Source organism: Stegastes partitus, unplaced genomic scaffold, assembly GCF_000690725.1.
Source record: "Stegastes partitus isolate 25-593 unplaced genomic scaffold, Stegastes_partitus-1.0.2 Scaffold717, whole genome shotgun sequence".
Lineage (NCBI taxonomy): Eukaryota > Metazoa > Chordata > Actinopteri > Pomacentridae > Stegastes > Stegastes partitus.
This window is the reverse complement of record NW_007578448.1, coordinates 200,665-211,469: the sequence shown is the minus strand read 5'-3', so window position 1 is coordinate 211,469 and position 10,805 is coordinate 200,665. Positions and strand designations below refer to the sequence as shown.

Sequence of the window (10,805 nt, the reverse complement as noted above, 5' to 3'; positions counted from 1 at the left end):
ACGATTTTTGCGTCACTGGCTCCAAAAATCCAAGATGTCAACCAGGAAGTAGCAAAACCCTGGCTTCATGTTCTCAGTGCAGAAACCAACGGGTGACGTCACGGTAGCTACGTCCATCTTTTATACCGTCTATGGTTTGAATGAATTACTGCACTTCAAACAGTTTGAATCTTTGTTTTCTACTCTTATGAGAACTTTGACTGTCCAAACTCCAAACGACGCCTTCAAAATATTTGCTCTTCGGCAGCACGATGCGGAAAAACAAACAAAAAAGCGCCCTGTCTTGTGTCTTTACATCGTCAATGATATGTTTCAGCACATTCACGGCCTTTGCATTGAGCAACGGCACACAATGTTGTGGATAGAAGCTGCAAAACAACATCTGAAACCTTCAGTCGCCAACATCTCCACCTCATTATCGTTCATGATGCTGCAACCGTTTCAAATTTTCTAGAACTGTTCTTATTATTATTGCAAAGCCCTGAGGAACAATCACTTGAGCAGATGACAAATAAAAAAATCTTGTGATGTAGACTGTATTGTGTGCAGCCTTTACTTCATGTGATTCTGCAAAAAAAGCACAAGGAAGAGAAACTCCTCTTACTTTGGATGCTAACTTCTTCTGGAAAACGCACATTTGATTTAGCATTCAGGTTGCTGTTGATGCGGCTACAGTGTGAATTCCCGTTACGACGTGTTGCTATTTCCGCATTTGCACGCGACCTGTTTTCGAGAACAGTTTCAGGAGACCTCGACAGGCCGGTCACTAATCCTCCTCAGAACCTGCAGGGAGCGTTTGGGTTAATCCGACCCGACCTGCGCCGCTGTTACATAATGCAGCCTGTGGGACGAGGAAACGACGCGGCAGCTCCGTGCGAACCGCCGGGCCTCCGTCCAAACTGGAGTCGGGAGATTAGCCGAGACGAAGGAAAACCACAACCACCTCTGATCGCCGAACCGAAACAAGAAACGCTGCTAATTGTTCGGCTGCTGAACGCGCATATCAATAGACGGACGCCTCGTGGAACAAATAACATCGTGTCCTCAAGCGACACAATTGCAGTAAAAACTATTTCGGGGTGTAATTTTCCTGTTTTCTCATCAAACTGTTGCTGGGTAACGACCAAAACCGAAGAAGCGATGCGGAGATAGTGCATTTTCTTTCTCCCCCCCGCTGCTGAATACAGCAGAGCTCATTCATCCTAATAAGTGTTTGTCAGATACTCGCTGCAGAGCTCTCAGGCCGAGAGACACAAAACAACAACCGGGCTACTTTTAGACAAAAAAAAAAAAAAGGTCAGTCCAACCCCGATTCAATTACAGAGAGGACACCCACTGAAAAACAAGACTGTGAAAATACCCTCCGCCATGTGACAGCGACGCCTCTCCATCGCAACCAGAGCGCAGACACACAAACAACCAGCACGAGGGCTTCACAAAGAAGTGCGTCTGCGGTAAACGGGGGATCTATTAGGCTCGAATCCGGCTCCGTGTTTTTAAATCTGGGACTGAATCACTGCTAAAAAAAAAACAACCTTTATTACGTCACTGTGTGAAATGAAGCCCGTCAGTTTAGCCAAACAAGCAACATTAGCCCGCTGTCTTCTGATTGGCTGGCTCCGTGGAAGCCTCACTTGTGAGCATCACCTCATTTTTTTGCCCGGTTATCGAAAAAAGGAACCGCATGAGTTACATAACTTCTCATATCTGTTCACACTTTTTTAGGCTGAATCTGACCCAGAATGAAATATATTGATATGTTTGATAAATATTACGATTTTTGCCTGCAAACTGCATCACGTAACAGTCGATTTAAATTTTGCTTTACATGCCCCCGTTAACAGCTGCATGTGTCACAAATGTGCTAAAACGCCAAATAAAACGATAAAGTTGGTATTTTCTGACAATCTGCTGGAACAAAGGTGACAAAATAAAATACTCTTCTGCATGCAAATGACTTGCATAATATCTTCTTGTAATGCAAGTTTTCATATCCTGCAGTTATGCTGCTCAAGTATTGGCAAGAGCGTGTTCATCCATTTACTAAAAGGATTGTAGTTTTGATTTATGTGCAGATAAAAGTGAAATAAAATCCAGGATGAGCTGACGGCAGCTGGACATTTAACATAAACATTGTGCCTTTATATATGACAAAAAAATAAGGAAAAGCATAATAATAGGAATATATATTAGAAATAAATGCAATTTAATATGCACCTCATATGTGAGTATATTAAGAACGTATATACGCTCACAGCTCCTACAACCATCATTAAATAAAAAGCTCAGTTCAACAGTTCAACGGTGAATTTTAAGCGTTTTAAAGGCGACTAAAAGTTCAGCTCACAGACATCCCTCTGAATCCGTCCCTGTGGTTTTGCAGCGGGAATTAAATTAAGTAAAATAACAAGAATCACTCAAGACATGACTCACAAGATGTTGTTGCCAAACGATGACAAAATCTGCTCCTAATATGGGAAGCACGCTTCATAAAAATAGCACAGAGCTACGAATAAATCTGCAGCTTTGTGCGACTCAGCGCTGAGTGGAGCTCATTGTCAACGTCGACATGCCGACGTGAGGCACGTACTGTTTATCAGTTTTATTGTGTTTTCTAATGTGACCGTGGGAGGATGACACACCTGATCACATCCTGAGGAAAATGTCGTCAATTTAATGGCAAACATACAATAGTTTGGACTTTTTTTAAAAAAAAAACCTGAAACGTCAGCCTGAGTCCGTAGGATTCATCCTCTGGGGAGCAGAAATGTACAAAAGCTCCCAGCAGGCGACCTACAAGTTAGAGTTTATCAGCAAAGATGGAGCAAAATGCAAAATATTCTCTGGTTTAAAGCTCTCAAACGGCACAGCTCATTTTAAGCTGAAAACATTTTTCCACTCATGAAAACAATGTTTGTGCTGCAGCTACTGAAGAACTTTTAGGGTTATCTGCTATAACTTGAGCCACTTTCTGATGATACCTTGATTCTACATTCAGGTTTCTGCTGCTCCGACTCTCCCCGCCTTTTAAAAAGTCTCATTAAAAATCAAACTTCTACCAAAAAGCCACTAATCCTCCAGACACTTTTTTTCTATTCCTGTTGAATGAAATTCAACCCCAAAGTCAGCTTAACTCAAAATGAGCTACACAGAAGAGTGAACTTCAATTTCCGCAGCGCTAAACAGATAAAGTTTCGTTTGTGAGGAGCCGACCTCTCGACCCCGACTCGCCGGCGTGAAAATAGAAGCGGTGGGAGGTGCGACTTCTCACATCGGAGGTGAGAATGAAGGCTGCATGCATGGGTCAGGACGGACACAGCCACCCGGGAGAGGCTTTGAATTAAAACTTCACCGCTTGCTCCGGCATTGTCCAACGACAAATTACAAACCATCCGATGCCTTTCCATTTTTAATTCTAGCTTCTCCAGGAAACTGCATCTAAGCAATGACATTTGCGGGGAAGCTGGCTGCGATCGCCTCTGCAAAACATCCTCCTGCCCTCCTCTGCAGGCATCTGTCAGCTCCGTGTGACCCTCGCAAGAAAGAAATAGTGCACTGAAATGTGTCACGTCCTCCGGTTAGCGTTCATTTTAGCAAAACCCACCGGTGCAGCAGGTTTCCAGCGACTGTCTTACGGTTAAATAACAATTTAAAAGGAAAAAAAATCCACTAATTATACGTTGTTGTGCAGGAATCCTATATAACATGTTGGAATCTGAATAAATAGGATTCCTACAAGAGCAATAATCATTTTATTTCCAGCGAGCTATTCATTACATAATGTTTCTCTTTATCATCGGCTGCCAGGCTGCTCTTTTATTTCCCTGCTAGAGTTGCAATGACTCGGTGGCTTATTTTTACATTAATTTAGAGCACAGATGGTCGCGTTTATTAGCAAATTTGTCAGATTAAAACGACACAAAAGGCTGCATTCACATCCGGCGCTACTCATCAAAGCATGCTTCGGGGGCGAGCTCACACGTGTTGAATCTGTTTTCTTGTTTTGTCAAGTAAATCCGGCTCCTGTTGACGTGCTTTCAGTCCCTGCTTTTGTTTGCAGATCGCTCTTCAGCGGCCCGGTAAGATCAGCGCGAAGCCGTTCACGGGGCTGAGCGTGGATCAAACAAACAAACAAACAAACAAACCCGTGATCAACAGATGACCCGCAGTCGCCCCACGACAACGGCTTTCATCGCTTCTTATTCACGATGACGCAGCTCCGGGAAAAACAAACACACTTGAATGTAAACTTTACGGACGCTGTGGGCTTCTTCTCACATCGTTCTATAACTTCTGTGTCACCGTTTAAACATGATGGATTTTTACGGGAGATTGGAATTCATCTGCGGCGATAATCTGAGTAAACATGCGCTGATGTAAACGTATCCTGGAGCAGGATGAGACAACGCCCTCTTATCAAACATGCACGACGGACGAGAGGCCTTAAAGAAGAAGTGAGAGAGCCTGGAACTGTACCAACCTGCAGATTTAAGATCAGTAGAAGCAAAACTACGTGTAAGGTAATAATAAAAACTAGGGGTGGGACTCGATTAAATGTTTTTTAATCTAATTAATTAGAGGCTTCGTAATGAATTAATCTCAATTAATAGCATTTTAATTGCATAAGATAGGGCCGACACCGCTTGCTCGTACTCGGACCAGGACTGCTAGCGCTAACACGCATTCAGGTGGTACCGTCAGCTTGATGTGCGTCAGTGGGATGCCAATTCTTTTTTGAACAAAACCACGCTCTTGTCAAGGCTTCCATCAGGCAGTTTTTTTTAAATGAAGCTTGCCCTCCATCAGTCCAAGCGATGCACTCTCATCGGATTCCTCCATGTTTGTTGTTGTTAGCGTAGCATAGCATCTTGTGCATCAGTGCGATCGGTGGACCATGAAATCAGGCGCTAACAAACGCTCCGTGTTGCCTTGATGCAAATTAAGATTTAACACGTTATTTTTGCTGTAATTAATTAATCGCAATTAACGCGTTAAAGTCCCACCCCTAATAAAAAACATATCAACATGTCATATTCTGGATCTGATTCGTGTGAACAGATGCTAGAAGTTGCCGTTTCCAATCAAAAAGGAGAAATTCCGTTACTTAGAGGGTTTGCAGTTTGCTTTTGGAAAAAATGAGGCGATGCTCACAAGTGAGGCTTCCTCAGAGTCGGCCAATCAGCAGCATGTGGACGTAAGTTTGAATTACATGCAACAGATGCAGAACACACGGATTCTGTCGGTCAGTTTCAGAGGAATTCAGGTTGAAACTTTAATCCAAAAAGCCAAATATGACTTTAACAAAGTGGATATTCTGGGTTTTGGTCTAATTTTATAGCTGCTACAGAGTTTGGTGTTTCTGATCTTACAAGAGGCACAAAACCAGCCGGACTCACCCATGACGGCCACCTGGTACAGCGGCCGGTACTTCTGGCCCGGCTGCGTCCCCGGCACGAAGTCCCCGAGCCCGATGGTGCACAGGGAGATGAAGCAGAAGTACAGGCCGTCCAGGAAGCTCCAGGAGACCTCCACGGCGCTGAACACGGCCGCCGGCGCCAAGAAGAAGCAGAGGACCACCAGGACCAGCAGCAGCACGAAGTGGACCACGGTGGCGGGTCGCGGCTCCAGGCCCGAGCGCTGCAGCAGGCAGACGGGGCCGATGACCAGCAGGTACATGATCCTCTGGACGCAGGCCGTCAGCACCAGCATGGTGAAGGGAACTCCGATCAGGGCGTAGACGATGGAGAAGGCCTTGCCGGTGTCGGACAGAGGGGTGGTGTGACCGTAACCTGGAGGGGCGAGAAGATGGGAAATGGTGATACGGCTTCAGTTTGGTGCATCTACATGTTCATTTTTTACATCTTATGCTTTAAAGACACCATAGGTAGCCTTTATTTTAAGTCTTTTAAGCATCACAGTGTTTTTCTACTTCAGCACTCGTGTATGTTTGCGGTTCTCCGTGTACGTTTCACTTCCATGTTTCCTGCTGTTTCGCTCTGATGAACAGTGACTCTATATTCTCGTCTATATAAAGGCAGCATTTATGAACACCTTGAACACCTTGAACACGCTCCGTCAATCAGGCGGTCGGTGCAGCACGATAACCGGTGAAGCCTCAGAGGGGAAAAAAAGATCATTTCTGTAGTTGAAAGGAGTTTTTTCTGAAATCTATTAACGCTGCATTTGGTGGCTTCTACAGATCATTTCTGGAAACGTTGCTGTTAAATTCATGTACGTCGCTGCAAAAAACCTCTCAAATGTACGTCTTAAATTATGGAACAAAACCCACAAAACTATCAGCTGGCTGGATGCTGCTGGAGGTAAACGATTAAATAAGTTTACAACACAAATTAGTGCGTCTACACTTTATGACTGCATGTGTGCTTGGCTGAAACCAGCAGTCCTGCATTTAATCTGATTTAACAGATGAATTTAATATAATATTTAGAGAGCCGTTAATTCAGCTGTACGATCACTTTGTGTGTTGTTTAGCCTCCTGTTATTGAGATCAGCGTGGTGGACAAAATAACAGAAACACCTGCAAGTATGGGCAATTTAACAACCACAGCTTCCAGTAGAGTCGATACGTCTCCAAAATATTTAATGGGTTTCACCGAATAAACTCTCTGCTGAGCCGCTACATGGCGCGATCACAAGAACGGCGTCCAATTTTGCAGAAAGCGTGGCGACATCACCGCTCCGGAGCAACACGTGCAAACAGCAGCTTTCACCAAAATCAGGAGACTAAAAAGACGATTAAAAAGTCAAGACGAATGTTTCACCGGATATCCGTCAAACCTGCCTGCAGGGGTTCAAACTGCTGGAAGTGAAACGAGCCTCCGTCATATAAAGGGCAAAAGGATTTGTGGCGGCGACTCACTATAAAAACATGACGAACGGCCGCAGTGAAGAAACGTTTACAACCGAGGCACCAAACTGCCACAGAAATTCAACGTCTGTGGATTTAAATGAAGCTTTTTCTAATATAACAGGATGTGCAAATGAATCAAAGCGCGGCGGGGTGAAAGAAAACCGGCATCGAGATCACAAAACGGCTTCAAAAACATCACGTCGCTGCAAACAATGCAAGAAGTTGTGCTTGAGTTACGCACAGCTCGACTCCGGGGCAAAGTTTCAGTCAGGAACAAGTCTGAATTATGCATTTCTACAGCTCAAAAAGTTAAACTCTTGTGCCAACTTAATGTCGTGAAATGCTGAACTGAAAACAGACCAAACACAAGAAGTGATTTAGTTGCAGTGGCAGCTGGTGAACATGTTTGGTGGGAGCGCAGTCTGCAAATGACCTTTAATTTAAAATCAGAAATTAGAATATGAGTAACGTCAGGCACAACTATTCACAGGAATGCACATGTTCTACCTTTGGAGGATATTCTAATCATCATCTAATTTATCAAGACTGACCAGAACCAGATTCCATAAACCATTCATCAAACTTTCATCAGTATTTACAGGATCTGCACAAACTCAAAACACACAACATCAACAATAATAATTATAAGAAAAAAAACACTATTCAGGGCTCCAGACTGACTCTTTCACTGGTAGCACTGGTACGACCCACTTTCTCATTTTGTTGCACCTCCCACCTGGTCAAAGGCAAAACTTATGAACATATTCATATCGATTTACTGATTTACTGACGCTCCCTGAACGCCCCACATAGCAGGCTGGTAGCTGCTGTTGGTGGCTGTGGTGCTCAGACAGGTGTGTGACCAGAAATGACTTTAAAAATAATAAACGAGGACGTTCTCATGTCCGATTAGTCCGAGGTTAAACCCAGTTACATGAATTCTACACGCGGTCTTTACTCCATTGACAGCAGGCCGATGCATGAAGCCGTCACGACAGTAGCTGTGATCTCGTAGCAGAGGAGGTGAAAGGTCGTGTGACGGTGTCCAAAAGCTCAGTCGTAAGAACGTCGAAGGACAGTTTTATATCCAACCACAGAAGACAAAAGCCAATAAAGACTAAATTAATTGGCTGACAGCAAAAGTGGGCGGGTCCAGGACGCCCCGTGAGAAAGTCTGCAGCTGCCAATCAGAGCCCAGGCCGAGGTCACATGACCACGGAAAGTTTTTCCAGCTCCATACACACTCATGTGGCCGCATCCAGGAAGTCAACACAGTAAAGATTAACATTACATCTGTTCATAATACATATATTGTTAATATGGCAAAAGAATATGAACGTTATTATTAATTTTATTATTATTTTGTTATAGTTAATTCAAATTTAATTTTACGTTTGAGAACTACTTTTTATCTGGTCATTAGTCGTTAGGGGGGCGGCGCCACTGTTTAATTGTTAGTATCTAACACTATATTGTGTATGTTTTATCCTAACACGTCTCCATGTCCTTATTTATTTGTGTTGGTTGTTGTGGTCCCTTCACTCTCTTCCCCTTGATGATCAATAAAGAAACCGTTCCTGGAGCCACGCTGGATAAAAGCCGCTCCAGATGTGTAAAAACAGTGTGACTGAGCCACTTCTGCCTAACAAAGTCAACATTATCATGTCCAGGCACGCCGCTAATCACTGGTTAGATGTGTTTAAACGAAGCTGCCTGATGGTCATTTGAGCTGCAGACTTTCATTTGCACAAAGATCTCTTTGTGGGCCGGAGCCCGCGGCTCGCTATCGCTGCCATCAGCCGAGGTTGAGGGGCCGAGGGGCGCAGCTCGCCGCATCCGACATCACATGAGCCGCGTGCAGTCGTGCACAAACGTGGGAGAGTTGTGCAAAAACGTTTGTCTTGACGGCGTCTGTCAACGAGTGAGATAGCAACTGTTCAGAAAACCGTTTGAAGACGAGATGTCGCCGCGATTGCAGAGCGAGCGGGATGATGACACCGCCGAACATCGGTTGAAGCGGCGCCCTCGGGGGCTTCGGCGCGCTGCAGAGTCAAAACAAGGTTCAGCTCGAGTGCAGCGAAAGAGGACGAACAAGTCAAATATATTTACTTATACGTGGCTCTTGTCTGACAATTGTACTTATTATTATTTAGGCTTTTTGAAAAAATAAAAACTGGACCTGAGTTCCAATTTCGTGCCACAGAAATGTAAACGTGAGCTGGTATGACCATGAAAGGTCCTTAAATCCTTGAGGTTGCTGTGAAGTCGGCGCGTAATGACATCCCTCATTTCAATTTGGACTCATTTCTGGTCGTTCCTCTTTAATATTATTTCACGAAAACGGTCGTCTCGCAGCTAGAAGGTCGTCGGTTTGCATCCAGGTGAGGACAACAGAGATCTTTCTGCGTGGAGTCTCCATGTTCTCCCCGTGCAGCTCTCTGGGTTCTCCGGCTTCCTCCCACAGTCCAGAAACATGCTGAGGTTAATTGGTGATTGTAAATTGTCCGTAGGTGTGAATGTGAGTGTGCTTGGTTGTCTGTCTCTAAGTGTAGCCCTGTGATAGACTGGTGACCTGTCCAGGTGAACCTGCCTTCACCCTGAGTCAGCTGGGATAGACTCCAGCCCCCCATGACCCTAGTGAGGATTGAGGTGTAGAGATGATGATGGATGGATAGTCTTCAAAATCTAATTTACACAGCACGCTTAAAAGAATCTGAGATGACCAAAACAAGTGCAGCTAAAGCGGACGTAAAAATAAAGTTAGTATAAAGTCTCTCATTTCTGGTTTTAAACTCATATTTACAGGTTTTCACTAAAACAGTCTTCCTTCTTTTTAAAGCGAATCCTTCATCAGCAAATCATGAATCTATAAAGCTGCACGTGTTAAATCAAAATATGCCCAAAAAGCAGAATAAAGACTTCTAACATCAGTTTGTGAAGCAGAATGAAACTGAAACGCTGAAACACGGCTGCAACTTGCAAGATCGATTTTTCAGGTGAAGTAAATATAAAATACTGAATATTAGGAGCATTAAAAGCAGCCGCTGAAAACATGGATTTGTTTTCCTTAAAAATGGCATTAAGGAGGAATATTTGGTCCAGAGAGGAAGCTTCGGAGTTGAAGCTGCGAAGGTTCGATGGTTGATGAGGATGTAAGAGAGCTGGAGGTCCAGAAATGGGCCCAACAATAACCGTAAAGTCAGGAACTCTGGTAAATGTACACGTTTCCAAACTCTTCTCACTTTCAATTCTCCCTAATTAACAGCCTGCAAGCTCAAGACCAGATGAGCATCACATTACTGCCTCTTGTTTACCGCTGAAGCTCCACCAGAGGAAAATAATCCGTTTAGACACAGATAAGCTGAGGACAGGCGTTATGACGGGATGTTGGGCTGATCTTTACTCCTCTGTGTGGAGAAAACACTGCTCATCTGTTTCTAAACCGACCCGACGGTTCGGCCCTGAAGGGATCCGGCTCAGCTCCTGACCTCCAGCGGAGCAAAGTTCACGCACAAGAGGTCAAAGAACCAAACTGCTGGACGGAAAATATGGACGTAAACAAGGCAGGAGACGGAAAATCAGCCTGTAAGACGCAGTAGAGACGCTCCTCAGGCTTCGACTACGAACGCAGCCTCACTGACTCTGAGGCTCAGACCGGAGCTTCTTTGTGGTTCCTTCTCTTTCTGCACCCGTCAGTCACTTTGTGCCTCACGGTGTCTTTACACAGCATCACTCTGATCATCCAACACCTCGCTGCATCTCTGCGTCGCTTCTTCTGTCGGACAACTCGTCTGCTTCTCTGCAGTGTTTCTAATGTGCTCACTTTTGTCTCTATTGTTGCATCTCTTTGTCGCTTTCTGTTGGACAATGTCGTCTCTTTCTAAGCTGGTTTGCAGTCTCTCTTCCTGCTTGTTTTTCTTTTTTGTAGCTTTGC

At 44.4% G+C, this 10,805-nt stretch overlaps 1 protein-coding gene across 1 annotated transcript in view; it reads right to left on the bottom strand.

Moving 5' to 3' along the window:
• kcnk6 (potassium channel, subfamily K, member 6) overlaps positions 1 to 10,805 on the bottom strand; it is an 18,619-nt gene that overhangs the window by 3,298 nt on the left and 4,516 nt on the right. The window contains exon 2 of the mRNA XM_008291098.1: positions 5,397 to 5,789. Within this exon, the coding sequence (XP_008289320.1) occupies positions 5,397 to 5,789 (393 nt within the window). The remainder of the gene's footprint in view (positions 1 to 5,396; positions 5,790 to 10,805) is intronic.